This window comes from Tiliqua scincoides, chromosome 4, assembly GCF_035046505.1.
Source record: "Tiliqua scincoides isolate rTilSci1 chromosome 4, rTilSci1.hap2, whole genome shotgun sequence".
NCBI lineage: Eukaryota > Metazoa > Chordata > Lepidosauria > Squamata > Scincidae > Tiliqua > Tiliqua scincoides.
In genome coordinates, this window is record NC_089824.1 from 96,591,946 (window position 1) to 96,612,752 (window position 20,807).

General features: G+C 44.2%; 1 protein-coding gene across 1 annotated transcript in view; it reads left to right on the top strand.

Annotated features, from left to right (window-relative positions):
• Positions 1-2,183: 2,183 nt before the first annotated feature.
• The window catches only part of GALNT12 (polypeptide N-acetylgalactosaminyltransferase 12), a 45,925-nt gene continuing 27,301 nt past the window's right edge, over positions 2,184-20,807 (top strand). Inside the window, exons 1-4 of the mRNA XM_066623565.1 lie at positions 2,184-2,572; positions 13,301-13,470; positions 14,683-14,872; positions 20,014-20,199. Of these exons, the coding sequence (XP_066479662.1) occupies positions 2,184-2,572; positions 13,301-13,470; positions 14,683-14,872; positions 20,014-20,199 (935 nt within the window). The remainder of the gene's footprint in view (positions 2,573-13,300; positions 13,471-14,682; positions 14,873-20,013; positions 20,200-20,807) is intronic.

Genomic DNA, 20,807 nt, shown 5'->3' on the forward strand with positions numbered 1-20,807 from the left:
TTGTATCCTTTTTCCTAAGTGTTCTCCCTTCTCTTGTAGTTTTGTTTATTTAAATAGCAAAATACTAATAAAATTAAAATTAAAGCAGCCTATAGAAATATAAATAATTCCTTCCACCTCATCAGTAGGACAAAATGAGGATGCCTGCAGCAGAAGCCTATGCTTATTCAGCTGTAGGTTCCACTGTATCCAATGGAGCTTACTCCCAGGAAAGTGTGCAAAGGATGACAACTTCAAGAGAGTATTGGGACCACAGTAGAACCATTAGCATTTAGTTACATCACTTTAATTTCTTAAGGTGATGGAAAAGTCACTAATACCCAGTGTATCAAAGGTGAGGGACAATTCCCTCTGAGGTAGGACAGTATCTAAGGGCCCAATTCTATCCAATTATATGCTATCCCTAGCATGTATGCACTGCTGAAACAGAGACGCCTGCGTTGGCTCGGTCATGTCGTGAGAATGGATGATGGCCGGATCCCAAAGGATCTCCTTTATGGAGAACTCGTGCAAGGAAAGCGCCCTACAGGTAGACCACAGCTGCGATACAAGGACATCTGCAAGAGGGATCTGAAGGCATTAGGAGTGGAACTCAACAAGTGGGAAACCCTGGCCTCTGAGTGGCCCACTTGGAGGCAGGCTGTGCAGCATGGCCTCTCCCAGTTTGAAGAGACACTTGGCCAACAGGCTGAGGCAAAGAGGCAAAGAAGGAAGGCCCATAGCCAGGGAGAAAGACCAGGGACAGACTGCACTTGCTCCCAGTGTGGAAGGGATTGTCACTCCCGAATTGGCCCTTTCAGCCACACTAGATGCTGTTCCAGAACCACCATTCAGAGCGCGATACCATAGTCTTTCGAGACTGAAGACTCAACAACTTAATTCTATCCAACTTCCCAGCTCTGATGCAGCTGTGCCAACAGGGTGTGCACTGTATCCTGCAGTGGAAGTTCTGGGGCTTCTGCTGCCTTGTGGCCATCCCAGTAAATGCTGCCTCCCAACCCAGAAGTAATTGCTGTGTCCCCCAATAATGCTAAAACTCATGGATAAACAAATCTGCAAGTCAGGGGCCTGCCACACCTCTGGACATGACCAAAGATGCCCTCTGGTAATGTCCAGAGTGTTCCGAGGGCTGGAGAAGCCGTCTGTAGCCTCTCCAGCCGTCAGAAGATCTCCAGAAGGTACCTTTCTAAGGCCTTCTGAGAACCAGAGAGGCTGCTTGTGGACACAACTTGTAGGGGTTGTGTAGGGGGGGGGGAGCCATGCTGCCTGGGAGCACTTGCAGCCACTGACCCTCAGGTATGCAGATGAGTGGGAGGGGCAGTCATGAAGGCCTCCACAAGAAAAGGAAGGTTTGTTCCTTTATCTTGGGGCTGCATTGCAGCTACATTAGTACTGGAAATTTGAACAAGATTGGACCCAAAGCTTGCAGTGATGGATACAGCACAATCTGATGTTTACTTGTTACTCAGAAGGCAGCCTGGCTGTGTTCGGTTGGAGTTACTTGCAGATAAAGTGTTAGTATCATGGCTTGAGTGGACAAAAGCATTGACCTACAACCTGTCATCATCATCCCTTCTTTGAAATCTTCCCTTCTAGGAGGGAAAACTTAGGGCCCAATCCTATCCAAATTTCCAGCACTGGTGCAGCCCCGAGGAAAGGGAACAAATGTTCCCATACCTTGAGGAGGCTTCTGTGACTGCCTCCCCACCACAGGATGCAGCGCAGGCCCCATTGGCACAGCTGCACCGACCCTGGAAAATTGGATAGGATCGGGCCCATAGGCTACAATCCTATAGGCACTTTCCAGGGAGTAAGCCCCACTGACTAATGGGACTTACTTCAGAGTAGACATGCATAGGACTGGGCTCTAAGGCTATCCACATTTCCCAGGAGTAAGCCCCATTGACTCTAATGGGACTTACTTCTGAGTAGACGTGCACAGGATTGGGCCCTAACTCCCGAGCAGGGCAGGTAAGGCAAGCAGGGTGCAGTGCAGCAGTTCCTGCCCTGCCCCGCCGTGCCTCAGGGCCCAGCCCCAGCTCCGAAGGGCCCAGCCCGCCGGCCGGCCGGCCGGAGAGCGACTTCCGCAACAGACCTCCCGGCTAGGCGGGGCGGTTCTCCCCGCGGCCCCGCCTCAGGTCCTGCCCGGGCAGCGCAGGTCTCTCGGAGGGGCCTCGGCGGCGATGCGGCGGGGCCGGCGAGCGCGCGTCCCCCGCGGAGGAGGGCGGCTGCTGGTGGCGGCGGCGGCGGCGCTGGCGGCCGGGGCGGGGGCGCTGGGCTTGCTGCTGCTGTGGCCGCCGGGCCCTCCGGAGCCCGGCCAGGCGGGGGGAGCCGCGGAGGAGCCCTCGCTGCCCCCCGAGCTGGCCCTGCGGCGGCTCCGCAGACCCGTCTACGACAAGCCGCCCCTGGGCCGGGAGACGGAGCTGGGCGAGCTGGGCCGGCCCGCGCGGCTGGAGCTGAGCGAGGCCGAGCGGCGCCGCCAGGAGGAGAGCGTCCAGCGGCACCAGATCAACATCTACCTCAGCGACCGCATCTCCCTGCACCGCCGCCTGCCCGAGCGCCGCCACCCGCAGTGAGTGAGCAGGCAGCGGCGACGCTGCGCCTGGCGGGCTGGGGAGGCTTCGGGGCGCCGCCTGGAAAGGCTGGCTGTGCCTGGGCGCTTCGCGGCTCAGGGAGGCACGCCTGCTCGGGTGCAGGGGCGGAGCCAGGTTTGTGCTGGGGGGCCATGAGCCTCCGCCCCAGAGCCCGGGTGGGTAGACCTGGGCTCCATTCAGCCTGGGCTCGGAGCCTGGCTCTACCTTCTGGGTACACCTGGGCTCCCCACTGAGCTTGTAGCCTCCGTGGCTGTTTGCTGGGCAGGTAGACCTGGGCTCTGCCTGGACGTGGAGCCTGAATCTACCTTCCAGGTAGACCTGGGCTCCTGCTTATGTACTCTGTGGCTGTTTGCTGGGGGGGGGGGTAGACCTGGGCTTCCTCCTGGACATAGAGCCCAGATCTACCTGCCAAGTAGACCCATTCCAAGCTCCGTTGGCCACCAGTACCCTGCCCAGTGGACGTTCCTCTGGCTCCTTCGAGGTGCAACAATTGGGGGGGGGGAACACACCATGGCCCCCCCTTGGATCCGCCCATGGTGGGAAACTGATCCAGGCAAAGGAGTAGCCGCCCTTCTTGAAGTGGGTGGGACCCACTCCGCAGTGGCGATGAGTTGGCAAAGGACGTTTATTGTGTACACATGAATGCCTAAAGAGGTACACTTACTTTCTGGAGTACTGTATATCCAGTGCTACAAAGGCTGTGCTACAAAGATTGGGGTGCTAATCTGAACCCCTCCCCTCCAGTAGAAGAGACACAGAACATCTGATCTTCTGGAGACAGGGGAACATGAAAGTGCAGGCTTTCCTGAGCTTTTGAAGTCAGAATGGGATGACTGGGCAATGGGAGAACTGGCACACAAAACACCCCCAGTACAACGTGCATCAGTGAAAGTTCTCTGCCAGTGGGCTGTCATGTCATTGCCAACCCACCTGCTTCCTTCCTGGAACATTGCACTGGCTGCTTTCAGAGCCTAGGCTTCTCATCTCTCTCATTCGCACCTTGCACACCTGTCTTGCCTTGAGGCTGCTCAGTTCACATACAGAGAGGTTTCCTCCTGGAAGGATGAGGAGATGTGCTCTTACAACGCAATCCAATGAATGTCTACTTGGAAGTAAGGCCCCATTAAATTCAGTGGAGTGGAACTTCAAGTCCAAGCCTAGGTGTGTCTACTCAGAAGTAAATCCCATTCTAGTCAATGGGGCTTACTCCCAGGAAAGTGTGGATAGGATTGTAGCCTCACTTCCAGGGAAATGCACATAGGATTGCAGTCATAGTATGGTTGACCTGAAGCAACTGGTCTAGTTTAGTGCCCACTCTTATTATCTTCACATAAAACTCTGAGGAAGTTTGTTTCAGAAAGGAAATTCTTATCTCTGTGAGTATAATGATCTTCCGACAGTATGTATTTGGAAAAGGGCAGGAGTAGGAACTTAAGGGAAAACTAGATGTGACTTTGATCCTGCCTGGGTTTGTTTTTTGAGAGGAGTAAATATTGTAGTTGCAGGAGCCCTGATACATATAGGAACTACAATTTCTGGGGTGAAGGATTAAATGTTTCAATGTAAGTAAGTGTAAAGTCATGCAGATTGGGGCAAAAAATCAAAACTTCACGTATAGGCTAATGGGTTCTGAGCTGTCTGTGACAGATCACGAAAGATCTTGGGGTGGTGGTGGTGGACAGGTTGATGAAAGTGTCGACTCAATGTGCAGCGGCAGTAAAGAAGGCCAATTCTATGCTTGGGATAATTAGAAAAGTTATTGAGACCACAACGGCTAATATTATAATGCCATTGTACAAATCTATGGTAAGGCCGCACCTGGAGTATTATGTCCAGTTCTGGTCGCCACATTTCAAAAAGGACATAGTGGAAATGGAAAAGGTGCAAAAGAGAGCGACTAAGATGATTACTTGGCTGGGGCACCTTCCTTATGAGGAAAGGCTACGGCATTTGGGCCTCTTCAGCCTAGAAAAGAGGCGTCTGAGGAGGGACATGATTGAGACATACAAAATTATGCAGGGGATGGACAGAGTGGATAGAGAGATGCTCTTTACACTCTCACATAACACCAGAACCAGGGGACATCCACTAAAATTGAGTGTTAGGAGGGTTAGAACAGACAAAAGAAAATATTTCTTTACTCAGCGTGTGGTTGGTCTGTGGAACTCCTTGCTGCAGGATGTGGTGAAGGCATCTGGCCTGGATGCCTTTAAAAGGGGATTGGACAAGTTTCTGGAGGAAAAATCCATTATGGGTTACAAGTCATGATGTGTATGTGCAACCTCCTGATTTTAGAAATGGGTTATGTCAGAAGGCCAGATGCATTGTGAATCATGCATGAGTCCCATGTGCAACCTCCTGATTTTAGAAATGGGCTATGTCAGAATGCCAGATGCATGGGAGGGCACCAGGATGAGGTCTCTTGTTATCTGGTGTGCTTCCTGGGTCTTTTGGTGGGCCGCTGTGAGATACAGGAAGCTGGAGTAGATGGGCCTATGGCCTGATCCAGTGGGACTGTTCTTATGTTCTTAAATTTTTAGTCCCCTCTGCAGTCACCAGTCTGGATCCACATGGGAAGCTGCCTTGTGGATCAGCACCCCAGGAAAGAGTTAAATTCCCCCCCCCCCACACACACACCATAGTCTTGATTGTGGATCATTTTGTAAATCCAAAATTTATACAGTGCTGATTGAAATGCTCATTTGTATTACAAGTACCTCTTCCAAACTCACAACAATGAGTTCATATAAATTGCGAACTTAAGTCTCCTATAAGAAAACTTTCTTGTGTGTAAAACACAATAGCAACAACAGTCGCATATGGCACAAATGGCTCAACTTTTTAGAGTGGGGCTGATGTCACACAAAGCATGGGGAGACCACCAGAACAGCAGAGCAGGCATATATTGAGTTTGCCCTTTATTCTCAACCATTGTAGTTCATCTCAGGCTGTAATCCTATCCATACTTTCTTGGGAGTAAGTCTCATTGAACACAGTGGAACTTACTTCTGAGTAGACACGCATAGGATTGGGCTGTTACTTCATTATCCACTTTGGTGAAGGACTCTGACACATAACTGTTGTTTTTAGTAGCAGCTCTTGGTTTCTCTCTAGTTCTGCCCTTAAAGTGCCTCTCTGTGATGCAGGTTTCCTGGTACGCAAAATTTTTTTGATTCTATCAGTCAGTTGGGATTTGATTTAATGTGCGATTTATATTTAGTAAACAAAGCTTAAAAAGTACACCATGTGGATTTTTATGTGCTGTATAAATAGCTCATAAGTTTTCCCAGCAGTCAAAGTAGTTGAAGTGAAATATTTTAGGGGTGGGGGATTAAATAAAGAGCCTAATGTGGTTATATTCAAAGCTTTATTTGGTAATTTTTATATTGGAATACTTGTAAATATTTTAAGAAATGACAGCTCAGTAGAATACTTTTCTTTGCATTGATTAAATGTCAAGAAGAGAAACTGAAAACACTGAAAGCTGTTAACATACTAATCTCAATATGCTGAAATAATTGCATATACACACTCTAGTGAGGGATCATCACCAAAGAACATTATTGCAAATTTGAGCCTGCCCAGTTTGACTGGTATTTTCTCAATATTACTAATTTTATAAAACCATGCAATTTTAGAAAAGGGAAAGTTCTTCAGAATATATATCGGTAGAGCTGATGTCACATGTAGAAACAGTGGCAAACTCACACGCCTACTCTCTCTTTCACTGTGTTGCTCATCTGCTACTGTTGATTTTTCCTCTTTATGACTTGACAGGAACTTGGGTGTCTTTGCTCTGGGATCAAGAAGGTCACCAGTTGGCCAGCAATGGGCCCAATCCTATCCAACTTTCTAGCACCGATGTAGCCCCAAGGTAAGAGAACAAATGTTCCCTTACCATGAGGAGGCCTTCTGGACTGTCCCACCACCACAGGATGCAATGCATGCCCTGTTGGCATGGCTGCATCACTGCTGGAAAGTTGGATAGAATTGGACCCAATAATAGGCTGTATTCGCACAAGGTATAGGTACAGCTGTTAGCTTGCTACAGGTACAGTGTAGCTTTTCACGGCTTGTTACAGTAAACATACTTCATATACAGGTTTGTTTGGTAGATCAACTACTCTGTAACACAATTCACTTACCGTACTCATTAGTACTTGTAACCAAAGTGGTTAAGCACTAGCTCTCCAATCTCAATTTTCACTAGTCTATATTGATGATTAGGAATATTGAAGTGGGGTGGTTTTATTTATTCATATAGATGAAAAGTTTTTCATTTTACATATGTACAGTAGTGAAATGGGTCAGGAGCAATCCCTTCTGCTAGTGCTTATTCACCAGATACTTGATATACATGGGGCATTTCAGTGAACCCCGCTCTATGCACTATCTTGTCTTTCATCTGCTGCTACCACTCGCTGTTTTCTTTTCTACCCACATCTCTGAAATTACAATCTTGTCAGGTTAGTCAGAGCCAACCTCGGAGGAGAAAAAGACACTCCTTGTCACCTTTTCTGTCAGCTAGTATGAGATCGTATAGTGGTTGAACTTGAACCAGGGAGACACGGGTTCAAATTTCTGCTCAGCCATGAAGTTTACTGGGTGTGACTTGGATTGGTTTCAGCCCAATTTACATTACAAGATTGTTGTGAGCATATAATCCCCCACTAACTGGACAAGAGTCACTTTTTCAAGTGGTACTCTCCTTATATTTAGCAGGGGGAGAGTAATTGTCCCTTTTCACCCTGGCACAAGGTCTTTTTCTAGTGGTTGTTTTTTGAGAGGCTATTGTTTTTCTGCATCTTTTTAGATTGTGAACCCTTTTGGGGCATGTTTGGATCCAGTTTTGTTTTTAGTATCCTATAAAATTTACAGCCCAACCTAGGCATGCCCCCCCAAGCCTCCAAAGCCGATGAGGGCTTCCCCGGACCTCCAATAAGGCAAAAACAGTCACTTCCGGTTTCCCTCCAGAAACCAGAAGTTGTGATTTTTCATTCTTTTTGCCATTCTGTACCTTGCAGAGGCAATGTACGGATGTGCGCTGCCTCAGTGGGGTTCAGAAAAGCTCCCAAAGGCAAGGTTAGCATAGCTCCCCTTGGCTTTGGAGGCTTCATTTAGCTTCTAGCATCACATGACAATGGAAGTGCAGGAATGCATCCCTGTCAAGCAACGCACATCTGTACTGGTTTTGTATGCTGAGATGATTACATGAAGTTTGATGGCACATACAGAAGTCTGCATGGATTGACTTTCATATACAGGTTGGCCCTTAGTATCCACAGGTGTTGTGTTCCCAGATCCCCCACAGATACTGAACCTGCAGATATTGAGAGCCACAGGAGGCTCTCAGAGGACCTCTGGATGCAACCATAAGTATCTTCTGATCACGATTGGAAGTGTTCTGAGTCCTGGTGATGCCGCACACGGTCTCTCTCTAGCTCAGAAGACCTCCAAGAGCCTTCTAAGAGGCACTTCTGGGGTTTTTTTGGGGTCAAACTGGAAGTGCGTCTCAGAAGCCTCTGGGAGGTGCTCTGAGGTGCAGGGAGGGCGCATGGCCTCCCTGCACCTCAGAACACCTCCCAGGCGCGACCACAAGGCACTTCTGGTTATGTCTGGGAGGTTTGGTGAGGCCCTCCATACATGTCTGCGGTAAGTCTACTCTGTGGGTCCCCAAATCCACAGATAAGATGGGTCAATCTGTACTGCTGCAAGACTGGCTTTTTGAACTCTTGGAGCAATATGTGAAAAGCTGATTCATACAGAAATCTATGCATAGCATCTGCTTCCACACAGTCATTGTTGTATTATTATGTGTTTGTCATTGACCAGTTGCCTATAGCAGAAGTGGCGGTGGATCCTGTGTTAATGTTGGTTTTCACATGGGGATTAACTGTTCGAAAGCACTCCCACATGAACATTGTATGAAGTAACAAAGTGTACATGTGAGTGAGAAGGCCACCAGCCTAACAGAATTTTCTTAGCTGCCTTTTCTGTTTAACAAGGTGAAATGGCAGCTTATAATAATGTTTCAGTTTTTTTTAATTCCTCCCTTACCATATTTCTAAGGGAGCACCTTCCCTCACATACACAAAATTGGCTCAACACAATTGTCCATGATGAGTCCACTTGGCCATTTTTCATTCTTTGTAGAAAGTTTGATGTCGCTCATTTCAAGACATTTTTTTCCTGTGATTATTCCTCAGGCAAATGATTTTTTCCTTGTATTTCAGAGTTTGTGTATGTAAAATATGTAGGCCCTTTATAACCAATAAACCAGCTGGGGAATCAAGATAGAGGGCCGGAAACCTCCACCATTAACAGCACAACCTCCACAGCTCTGCTGTCATAATGAGCCAGTAAGCCACTTGGGGCAGCCATGGACATCCATGTATGTGTGTTTCAGATGGCCCTGGGGGCAGGGAAATGCAGTCCTCTAAAAACTATTCCTCAAAGTTGTCACTGAGCTGCAGTCCTTCGCTTGGGAAGTTGTGATTTACCGTATTTACCTGGGAATAGGCCCCGTTGACCACAGTAGGACTTACTTCTGAGTAGACATGCCTAAGCTTGCTCTATAAGTCCCAGTAAATTTATTAGGACTTGTTTCTGAGGAAAGTTCTTTGGATGACATTGTTACTTGTTTCCTTCTCAATTTTGCCTACTCTTAATCAGCCACTGTCACAGTAGTGGCTTTTGACAATATTTTCTAGCTGGACATTTTCCAAGCATGCTGTCTTTAATGGATGAAACCGGATGTAGCTGCTACCACTTGCTGTGCTAGCTGTTTGTTACCCTTTTGTTACTCTGTTACCACAGTCCCAACCTGTGCCAGAAAGTACCCTGCACCGTACACATGGGCTTGCCAGCAGTTCCTTTGTCCTGTTCAGCTCTGTTTGTTAACTGAAACAGTCCTTGATTTCAAAGTTTCTGACTACATGATCCACAATTGATCATGGAGAAGGAACTGGCTATCAGTTTACAAGTTTTGATGAGAGGAGAATGTGTATGCAATACAGGAAGTGCAATATAGCTGAGTAGTGAGTTTTTCCACCACACAGGCAGAAATCAGCCTTTGATTTATTTATAAATGAACTATAAGTCCTTATTAGTAATTTTTCAGGCATTAGATGCAGGACTTTGCAATTCTACTATTTTCAGGACATTTTCACAAGACCATCTAGCGAAAATTGAGAAGAATTTACCATGATGAAATTTATTCCTTAAAAATTGGTTGTTGTTATTTTGCCCTAGTAGAGAACAGTAGATCCATAACTAAGTAAAATGGGGAAAAATCATGGGAGAGGTGGTAATCCATGGATGATCTGATGAACTTTATCTGCTAGCGAACCCCAAAAACTGGAGAAGCAGCTATTTCATCTACACCAGGGATGCTCACACTTTTTTGGCTCGAGAGCTACTTTGAAACCCAGCAAGGCCCAGAGATCTACCAGAGTTTTTTTACAATGTTCACACCATCATAACATATAACATTTATGTGTACAATGTATGTTGGTATACCTTGCATAACCGCATGAGCCAATATTGCACAACACAACATAATTAACTATAAACATTTTTTGTAATTACTTGAGTTTACTTTGATGACTTGCACTGAAGTGAATCAGCCAAGGATGCATAGTCCGGACAGTAGCTGCTGACAGCCAGCCTCAAGCACACTTCCAAATGTTCATCAGTCATGGTGGAACGGTACTTGGACTTAATGATCTTCATGTAGGAAAAGGCTGACTCACATAAATAAGTGGAGCCCTTCCTGCCTCAGGTGCTCTTATATCCCTGAGGGCCCTATTGCCTTCAAGTGGCTGCAGCTGTGCAGCACACTCTGCTGGATGCCCAGGCCTTACCCTTAAAGGGGCCACTGCTGACACCACATCTACCTCCTCACCAGATCTTCCTGGATTCCAATACAAGTGGGGGGGGGGAGCAGATCTCTATACAGACCAGTGCAAAAACAGGGGAAAGGTGTGGGGGAGGGAAGATCTCTATATAGACATCACAGCAAGACCAGTGCAAAACCCCTTGCACACAGAACCAACAGATGGAAGTGGGGGGGGGGCAGATCTCCATACATACCAGTGCAAAAACAGGGGAAAGGTGTGGGGGAGGGAAGATCTCTATATAGACATCACACATCACAGCAAGACCAGTGCAAAACCCCTTGCACACAGAACCAACAGATGGAAGTTGGGGGGGCAGATCTCCATACATACCAGTGCAAAAACAGGGGAAAGGTGTGGGGGAGGAAAGATCTCTATATAGACATCACACAAGACCAGTGCAAAACCCCTTGCACACAGAACCAACGGATGGAAGTTGGGGTGGGGCAGATCTCCATACATACCAGTGCAAAAACAGGGGAAAGTTGTGGGGGAGGGAAGATCTCTATATAGACATCACAGCAAGACCAGTGCAAAACCCCTTGCACACAGAACCAACAGATGGAAGTTGGGGGGGGGGGTCAGATCTCCATACATACCAGTGCAAAAACAGGGGAAAGGTGTAGGGGAGGGAAGATCTCTATATAGACATTACAGCAAGACCAGTGCAAAACCCCTTGCACACAGAACCAACAGATGGAAGTTGGGGGGGCAGATCTCCATACATACCAGTGCAAAAACAGGGGAAAGGTGTGGGGGAGGGAAGATCTCTATATAGACATCACAGCAAGACCAGTGCAAAACCCCTTGCACACAGAACCAACAGATGGAAGTTGGGGGCAGATCTCCATACATACCAGTGCAAAAACAGGGGAAAGGTAAGTCAGCCCCAGTAGAGTCAACGGGGCTCACTCCCAGGGATGCGTGGACAGGAGAGAAGCCTGCCAGCGGCTCCTCTCCCAGGGAGGAGCGTGCCAGGGTCTCACTCCCTGGGCTCACTCTCTGGGCTCACAAGCCTGCCAGGGGCTCACTCCTAGGGATGCGTGGACGGGAGAGAAGCCTGTGATCTACTCATTTTGCCTCACGATCGACCAGTCGATTACGATCGACGTATTGAGCACCTGATTCTACACTGAGATTCTACACTGACCTTTAGGGAAGTGGGAAGGAAAGCTTCAGGAGCTTCCAGGATCTCTTCTCCCATAAAATGTGGACCAGGTTGGATCTTTAGAGCAGAATGAAGACAGAGCATAGATCATAGCTTGGCATATTGACAATGTAGGGATGCCTGTTTGCCAGTTGGTTCCTTGCTCATGCCCTTGAGTTCTTACGTTCAGTGGGTCCCCATGCTTGGCATTTTGCTGGAGAGCCAAAGGAGAGGGAGAGAGAGGTGAGTGGCTATTGCCTCAGTTATTGATTGTAAGGTTTTGATCTATTCATTAGTGAAGTCAGTTAAATTTAGCACAGATTTTAGAAAGTAGTTATTAAAAATAGCTGTTGGGCAGATATTGAAAAATGATGTGTTCCAACAATACCCCTTTGAATAAAGAAGCATGAAGTTCAAATGAAAAATAAGGTTGCAATTCTAAACATGTTTGTCTGGGAGTAAGCCCCTTTAATACAGTGGAATTTACTTATGAGTAAACATGCTTAAGAAGTACTGGCAGTGTGTATTCCAGCCCTTAGGAGTACTCTATGCAAATGTTTCATATTATGATTATGAGTAAACTATATATCTAAACTCTGTCAGTGTCAACAGTGTATTCACCCTGATCAGATTCTAGTCATGCTTTAGAAATCTATTTATGCATGACTAGTTGCACCAGAATGCGTATGGGGTGCACGTTTAAAAGCAATGGGGTATGGATAGATGCCATTGGGCATACAAATGCACATTGCCATGCTCATCAGATTTATAATCTGTGGTTCCTGATCCAACAAGCGATACACATGCAGAAGCCTGCTTATGTACATGAAACTCCTTAGCTGGATTAGGGCAGCTGTGTTTAAGATTGTAGTCAAACAACATTGGCTGAAGATTATTATCTCAGAAAACAGTAAGTGGAAACAGTAAGTGGAAAACAGCCTTGTTCAGACCTAGGAGAACATCTGTGGCTACATAGATTTGATGCCAATAGTACATTTTTTCAATAATGAATGATAGGCATTTAGTTTTTAACTTACCTTGTTACTTAACAGAAACTAGTATTTTAATAGTGACTCTAAGGTTAGTTTTATCTGACATCTAAAAATTTACTTAACTGATTATGTGGCCAAAGCTATACAGTTAATTGGCTATAAAATCTTTAACTGGTTGACTGCTTAACTTTCTATTCTAATGAGCATCTATTTTTTGTGTATGTTACTAGCTTTCATTCAGGCAGTTTTAAAATCTTGATCTGGCATACAAATTTCTAGGTTTTAAAAATATTTATTTTTATATACCATTTTGTAAAATAAGAACCATGCCAGTGCAATTTACAAAATTTAAAGCAAAAAATAATGTGATAAAGCCAAACAAATACTACAGGACAAACCCAGACAACACAGTGAAACCTGTGAGCTTATACTTTCTAATATGTGAATTGCTGGACATATCTCACAAACTGAAAGATACTGAGGTGTTGCTTAGTTTGTAAATACATATGAAGTCCAAGGGGAAACTTTTTTCTTTCCACAGGACCTAAACTTCGCTGTCATTTGTCTTTGCTCATTTGCCTTAGTTCTGCATAAGTTGCCTGGAATGGTAGTGTTTAAGTTGTTCTTAGTTGTATATAATTTCACAATTATTCATGTGTGCCTTCCTTACAGATGCAGAGAAGAGAAATTTGATTATCATAATCTGCCAAAGACTTCAGTTATCATTGCTTTTTATAATGAGGCTTGGTCAACTCTTCTGAGAACAGTTCATAGTGTTCTTGAGACTTCTCCTGACATCCTCCTGGAAGAAGTCATCCTTGTTGATGATTACAGTGACAAAGGTAAGACATTTGGGATTTCTCCATAGAGAACTTTGTTGGTACAAGATTTCCTCTGAGAGGCATGCAGCTTATGGTAGCTACTGTGCTCCTGGGGGCAACAGTTCGAACAGTCAATGAGATGTTCCATGCTGTGTCATAACAACATCTCATTGACTGTTCGAACAATCAGTCTCATTGGTCCATTTTGAATTAAGGAAATGTACCTTTTTGTTACATAAGACAAATATTTTGAATTTTAATATAAAATTACGTCACCTTGGATCTCATAAAATCTGAAAGATCCAAGGTGGTGGCACCCAAATCTTGTGAGTTCCAAGGTGATGACACCAAAATCTTGTGATATTTGGGTGCCACCATCTTGGATCTTGAGATATTTAGTGAGATCCAAGATGGTGGCACCTGGCTGAGTCGGTAGGAGAGTCAACCAGGGACATCTTGCAGTGCTCCTGTGAGTGCACCTAGGTGTCCTAAGGTGCCACAGCATACAGTTTAGGAACCACTGGCTTATGTAATATTTTAAAAACCAAAACAATTAAAATGAGAAAAAAATAGTTTTTCAACAGCAGTAGAGTCCTCAAGAGCAGTTTACAATTGCTGAATTGCGTTAAAAAAGTGAAAAGCCAATTAAAAGTTTGAATAGTCTTTATCTAGCATTTAGAAGACATAACTTTTGGTGCCAGGCAAGTGGACAAGGTCAGGGAGTCCTATAGTTGCAGCATCAGTACTGAGAAGGCCCCATCTTAAGTAGCTACCCACCTCACCTTGGAAGATGGAGGCATGCAGTTTGGTCTCTTAAGAACAATCTTGTTGACCAAACAGGTTTATTTAGAAGTAGGTGGTCTTCAAATTTCCTGATCCTACACCTTGCTATGAAATTAGCAACATACCTTGAAAAAATGACTAAAGTACACAGAAACTACTGATAGACAAGTTGAAATGTGTGCCTGTCTTCATCCTCAGATGAATATCTGAGCCTCTGCTCCATGTTCTTTTGCTGTCATCAGTGGGACAGATTAGCACATGAAACAAGGTGTTTTTGGTTGTGTCACCAAAATCTGGAATGCCTTCCTTAGGAATGTCTGCCTGGCTCAGTTGCTGCTTGGTATTTGGCAGGTGATGAAAATTATATTTAACGTGATTGGAAGCATTTTGATGCAAAGCTAGTCAACTGCTGTGTGCAACAGTAAACCAGCAATTATCTTTTTGTAACAGAACACTTAAAGGAGCCCTTGGAAAACTATGTGGCTGACTTGCGCAAGGTACGGCTTATCCGAGCAAATAAGAGAGAAGGCCTGGTTCGAGCAAGGCTTCTGGGAGCTACTATAGCAAAAGGGGAAGTTTTAACATTTCTGGATTGCCACTGTGAATGCCATGAAGGTTGGCTTGAGCCATTATTGCAAAGGTAATGTTCAACCAAACCTCTTTCATATACATTTGAAAGTAAGAGTTATTTGATACTATGCGTAATTTGTAGGCAGTGACAAGTATTTGTCTTGCATTCCAAAAATTTTGTTTTTCTAGTACTTTTTTAAAATCATCTAAGCCAGGGGTCTCCAAACCCCAGCCCGGGGGCCAGATGCAGCAAGCCTCTTTCTGGCCCATGTCCAACCTCTTGTCCCCTGAAAGCCTCTGGCCCACTCAACTGAACATAACCAGAACCGTGCTCTGATTGTGTCTGGAGGGTGTTCTGAGGGCCAGAGAGGTTGAATGAATGAGCCCATTCATTCATTTATTACTCATCTAAGTTCCATCTCTAATTTATTTATTTAAATTTTATATTTAAATTTTTTTTCCAGCTCTCCACACCACGCCAGATATTTGATGTGGACCTCTGGACAAAAAGTTTGGAGACCCCTGATCTAAGCAGAAAATGATAGAGAGCAAGAACTGTGATGCTTCATGTCCCTAGGTTTTATCATGCATGGTACTGTTTTTAAAACAAAATTTTAAAAAGTTCATAATATTTTCATTCTCCTGTAAAGGCAGCAACAAACAAGCATGTTTTCAGTTAGAATCAACATATGAAACAAGGGGGTGTTGAAACAATGAGTGGTAAAAAAAAGTAGATTGAGGAAAGACGCTGGTATCAAAAAAACTGCTTAGGTCTGCCCACTGAAATTTTTAAATTTTCTTTCAACAGTAGATTGCCATGCTATATTACAAAGTTTTAAAATTCTCACAGTTCAAGAAGTGGCTGCCATGTGTTGAGAGAGGGCTGTTCAAGTTCCAGGCCCCTTGAATGCATGGACCTAGGGGCACTGGTCTTCAGATTCTGGCCTCTGTATTTTCCAAATGTTCATGGTACCAAATTTAAATTGACAGTATTCTTTTGTCATTAAAATCTCGCTTGTTGATATGATATTCATCCCCTCTTTTTCAAAATACCCTTTCCTATGTTATGCTGAAATTAGGTAATTGGGGCTGTGACTGTTAACATTGTGAGCTCGTTTCAGATTGTTGTAGAACCGAGATACCCTCATGGGAGGATAGCAATGGGGAGGAGTGAGAATGGTGAGGGAAGGCTGTTGTACATGGTCAGGACAATAAACGGCACAGCCTAAACTGGATTAGGTGCTGGTGTAGTCCATTTTTGAATCTGAGAAGTGCTTGTTGTTTTCAACATGTTGACAGTCCACAAGATGGCAGTGTGGGGTAAGATTTAGGCCAAAAATGAATTATTTTCTTCATGCTGTACTCAACTAACCTCTTCCTGGGTGGAGCTGATTCACGAATTCCCTAGTTGGCTTTTTTTTCCTTTCAAGTCCTTATGTGAGTTGAATTTCAGTCACAGCAACAGCCATTATCTCAAACAAAAGTTACTGCATAAGTTTGAAAGAATCATCTGATATGACTAAGGTAGCAACTTGTATTTAGAAACTGGGGAGTGTGGTGGCACTAGAGCAGTATAAGATGAAGCAGTTGAGTCTATACTGGTCCCCCCAATATATGGCACTGCAGGGACTCAATGTGGTTTCTGCTGCGTCTTGCTAGCCAGGGAGGGAAACAGGAGACATATTCTTGAGGAGGGCTCAGGGATGGCTTTAAGCCAATTGGACTCATGGCTCCCAATTGGGATCTGTGCTAGGGTAACCCAGCCTTGATAAATACATACGACAACACATTGCAGTGGATATTTTGATATTTTTTTTCCTAAACAAAAAATAAAATCAACATTTTTAGTAAATCATTTCACAGTCACTAAAACAAGTGGTTTTGTAACTATTTTCTTTTCCTAGGTAATCTGTACATTTTGTTTACTTGTAGGCTTCCATGTATGCAATTTTATATTAAAATGTGCTTAGATCCATTTCATCCATTAACTCGCATGCACTTTTTAAGTGCACATTTATATTGTTTTCCATTCTACCATAGAGATATAAAGTCTAAATTATATTTATATCACTAAGATTTTGCAGATTTTGGCTGTGAATCTGGGGCTCCGCAAAAAAAATTTTCCCAACTGGGCCCCGCAGCTCCTAAGGCAGGCCCTTGTAGGGATTGTTGCAGATTTTTGTCTTGGGCTGCTTTGCTTTAATGCCTGTGAATAACCCACCCTTGCTATACTAGTTCTTTTACAGACTAATCCCATGATTGCCTACTCAGGAGTAAGTCCAATGGAATTCAGTGAGTGTATAGGACTTCAACCTTCTCTGACAGCATCTTCTCTCTCCTTCTCTTTCTTCCTCCTCTTCTCCTTGGCTGGTTCGCAACCAGCCTGTAGCTTGCCTGTCTGCTTGGAGTGTGGCCATCTCACTGACCGACTCAGTCAGGAAGGCTTGGCCACTTGAAGCTGCTTGCACTGGAGAGTGAGTAAGACGGGTCTCCTTGTGCTTTGGACTGTTGGAGGGGGGAATGTTCTGTTGTCCTTCTGCTCTGCCTTTGCAACTGCTTCTCCTTTTTGTTCTTGGAAATGATTTTGCAAAAAGAGAAGGGTGTGATAGCAACAATAGAAATGTCTTACCTTTTTAACATTTATGCAAAATGTTGCCCCTATTACTGAAGAGATTACTGTGCAACTTCATTTAATGGCTTACATTTCTAACCAATACCTGTCAGCATTATGTTGCAAGTAAAAGTTTCATTCTCTTTAGTCCAACTCGATGGTGTCTCTGAGAAAGGGGAAAAGGCAATGAGAAATAACATTTCCCATTATTTTTGTCTCTACAGTCTCCACAGATTATTTCCTCATTTCACACTGAGTGTTGTAAATGGGAATCAGGAGAACTGGAGAGAACTCTCCAGTTGGCTAAACAGTCTGAAAATCTCCAGCAGTTGGAGTGTTTGCTTAACTTCTGCTGAACACAATTGCTAAACTCAGCTCTTGTGCCTCATCTGCACTTGACAGACATTATTGTGCACAAAGCTGGTTCGTTGGTTGTTCAGACTGACTGCTAAGTTTATTAGGCTTGTGGTACTGATGATATGTGGGCAGTTGCATTTCATTAGGTGAGAACTAGTCCACAGATCATGGAATGAGATTCCTCAGGTGGATTGCAATACATCCGGAATTTGGGCAGTTAATCTTGGAACTTTGACAGTGATGTGCTGCTGAAAGACAATAGCAAATGGGACTCATTCCCTTTTGCTGAAATATCTCGTTTGCTCACTTTTTGAGTGTTTTTGTGAAAACTGCAAGCAGTGGCTAGAGGAAGTAGCTGCTCAGTTGCCCTTTGAGGTTAATGCTTAGAGGAGTGGTTCTCAAACTTTTTGAACCAGGACCCACTTTTCAGAATGACAATCTGTCCAGAACCCACCAGAAGTGATGTCATTAACCTGGAAGTGGTGTCATGGCCTGAAGAGACATAATCAAGCAGGAAGTGTTTTCCTGAGAATGCAGCAAGCACTGAAATTGCCCATGAAAAGTACTGAAATGGCACCATTTTTCCTAGATAGGCTGGCTATAAATAAATAAATAAATTAAAATGAATAATTAAAAATATTAAATTAAACAATTAAATAAGGGGAGATGACATGGTGCAGCCAGCCCTGTTTCACCATGTGAATTCTCTCTGTAGCCTGCTGCCTCACCCCACAAGCAGTAAGATTTTCAGCCTTATCAAGTGTGAAGTTCAATTTAAGTTCCTATATATAAATCAGTTCAGTGTGATTTGGGACAAAATCAGTTTTAAATCCAACATGGTTTTTGTATGGGCTAGACTGAGATTCAAAGCTTATCTCTAAAGAGCATTAAAACTTCAGAGTGATGAGGAGAGGAAATGAGGCTCCACGGAGGGGAGGCAGAGTCTGGAGAAGACAACAACCCTTTCCAATAAAGCAGTGGTTCCTAAACCACGGGAACCCACTTTTTAAAATGGCAAACTATTAGCACCTACCTAGCTTTGAGAAACTAAAAAAGTAAAAAGTTTCATCTTACCAGTTGAAGCCTCTGTTTTTATCCTTTTTATATTAGTGAGGCTTCCTTCTGGCTCATTTGTTGAGCTCCATATTCATCAGTTTGAAGAGACACTTTGCCAACAGTCTGAGGCAAAGAGGCAAAGAAGGAAGGCCCATAGCCAGGGAGACAGACCAGGGACAGACTGCACTTGCTCCCGGTGTGGAAGGGATTGTCACTCCCGAATCGGCCTTTTCAGCCACACTAGACGCTGTGCCAGAACCACCTTTCAGAGCGCGATACCATAGTCTTTCGAGACTGAAGGTTGCCAATACATACATAATACATATATTCATCAAATCAGGATTATTCTGATGGCCTTGCATTCTCTTTTGCCTGACCGTCAACAGGAGCCAAGGGACATTTGCTTACTCATGAGTAAATGCAAACATTTGACTTTTTTCGCTTTCCATAGTGCTCAATACATTTGTCAGCTTAGAGGGAGGGACTTCCTTCTTGGATGTTTTTGGGGGCCTACGTTAATCAGATCAGGACCATTCTGGTGGCATTGGGTTCTTCTCAGCCTGTACTCTGCAATGGACCAAGGCATGGCTGTCCAGTCACGAGTAAACATGCAGTGTGGCTGTTTAACTTTCTATAGGGCTCCATGAATTTTCCTTCACATTATCAGCTTGTCAGTTTCATCTTTGCAACCCACCAGCAGTCCGGTTGCAACTCACCAAGTGGGTCACAACCCAGAGTTTGAGAAGCCCTGGCTTAGAGAAACTGAACAAGAGAATATGATTTATAGGGACAAAGGTGAAATGTGAACACTTCTGCTATAAGACTCTTTCATATATCTTCACTTCCATATGCAGATGTTCTATGAGTGGAGAAATGCTCAGCCATTTGTTATACACACTCCCACCAAACAGAACTTGGTGCTGGATCATAGGGAGCAAGCAGATAGTACGGTAGGTTTTGAGGAGTGGTGAGCTTCGAAAGTTTAAGAGAAGGTGGGCTAGAGGCAAGGTGTCATCTTATGTTTGCTTATTTTTAAAAATGCATTATGAAAACATTCACCAGTAAATTACTTAATCTATAAATAGGTAAGTGCTTTATTTTACTTCCATAATGCTCTTTGATGTTTGTCATTTCTGCCATGTACTACTCATGCAATTAATGCAGTATTTCTTTATAAATTTACTTAGAATTAAAGAAGAGCCCACAGCAGTTGTCTGTCCTGTGATTGATGTAATTGACTGGAACACATTTGAATATTTGGGAAATGCTGGGGAGCCGCAGATTGGTGGGTTTGACTGGAGATTAGTCTTCGATTGGCATGTCATCCCACAGAGGGAGCAAAACCGGAGAAAGTCCAAGACTGATGTCATCAGGTCAGGATTCTTTTTTTCTTTGTTTGAAATGTATTTTAATAGGATACACCTATTGGATGGCTAATAACTGAAAATTACCTCTCATCCCTGACTGTTATAGCTGCACTATAAAATATCAATCTCTAAGTTGTCATATCACTGATACAAATTCCCCTTTCAAATATGATATCTGTAACCCTTCCTTTTTCCTGTGGTGAATATATTCTTGTGTAGTACCCTTCTCATTACACAGAGAGATGTGCCTGTGGTTCTGGAGATGGAAGAAAGTGAGAATATATTGATAGGGCATGGATAAAAGATCAACTGATGTCTAGTTCATAGGACCATGGCAAATGGCATAATGGTTACAAATGAGTCATGGCATATCTGGAATGGGTTTTTCACATTCATCTTCACTAAATACCAAATGTTCCCTCCAAATTGCCCTTTAATAAGGCTGAACAAACTCATTCAGCAATAGCAACTCATTATTTTTTTTTTCCTCTAAAAGCCAGTAATTTATGCTTTCTCCCCATTTTAATTTCAAGTGGTGATAGTAGTTACAAAAGACAAACTATTCATGATGCCAGACTTTTAACAAAATGATGTGTGCCTTGGGTGATAGGCAA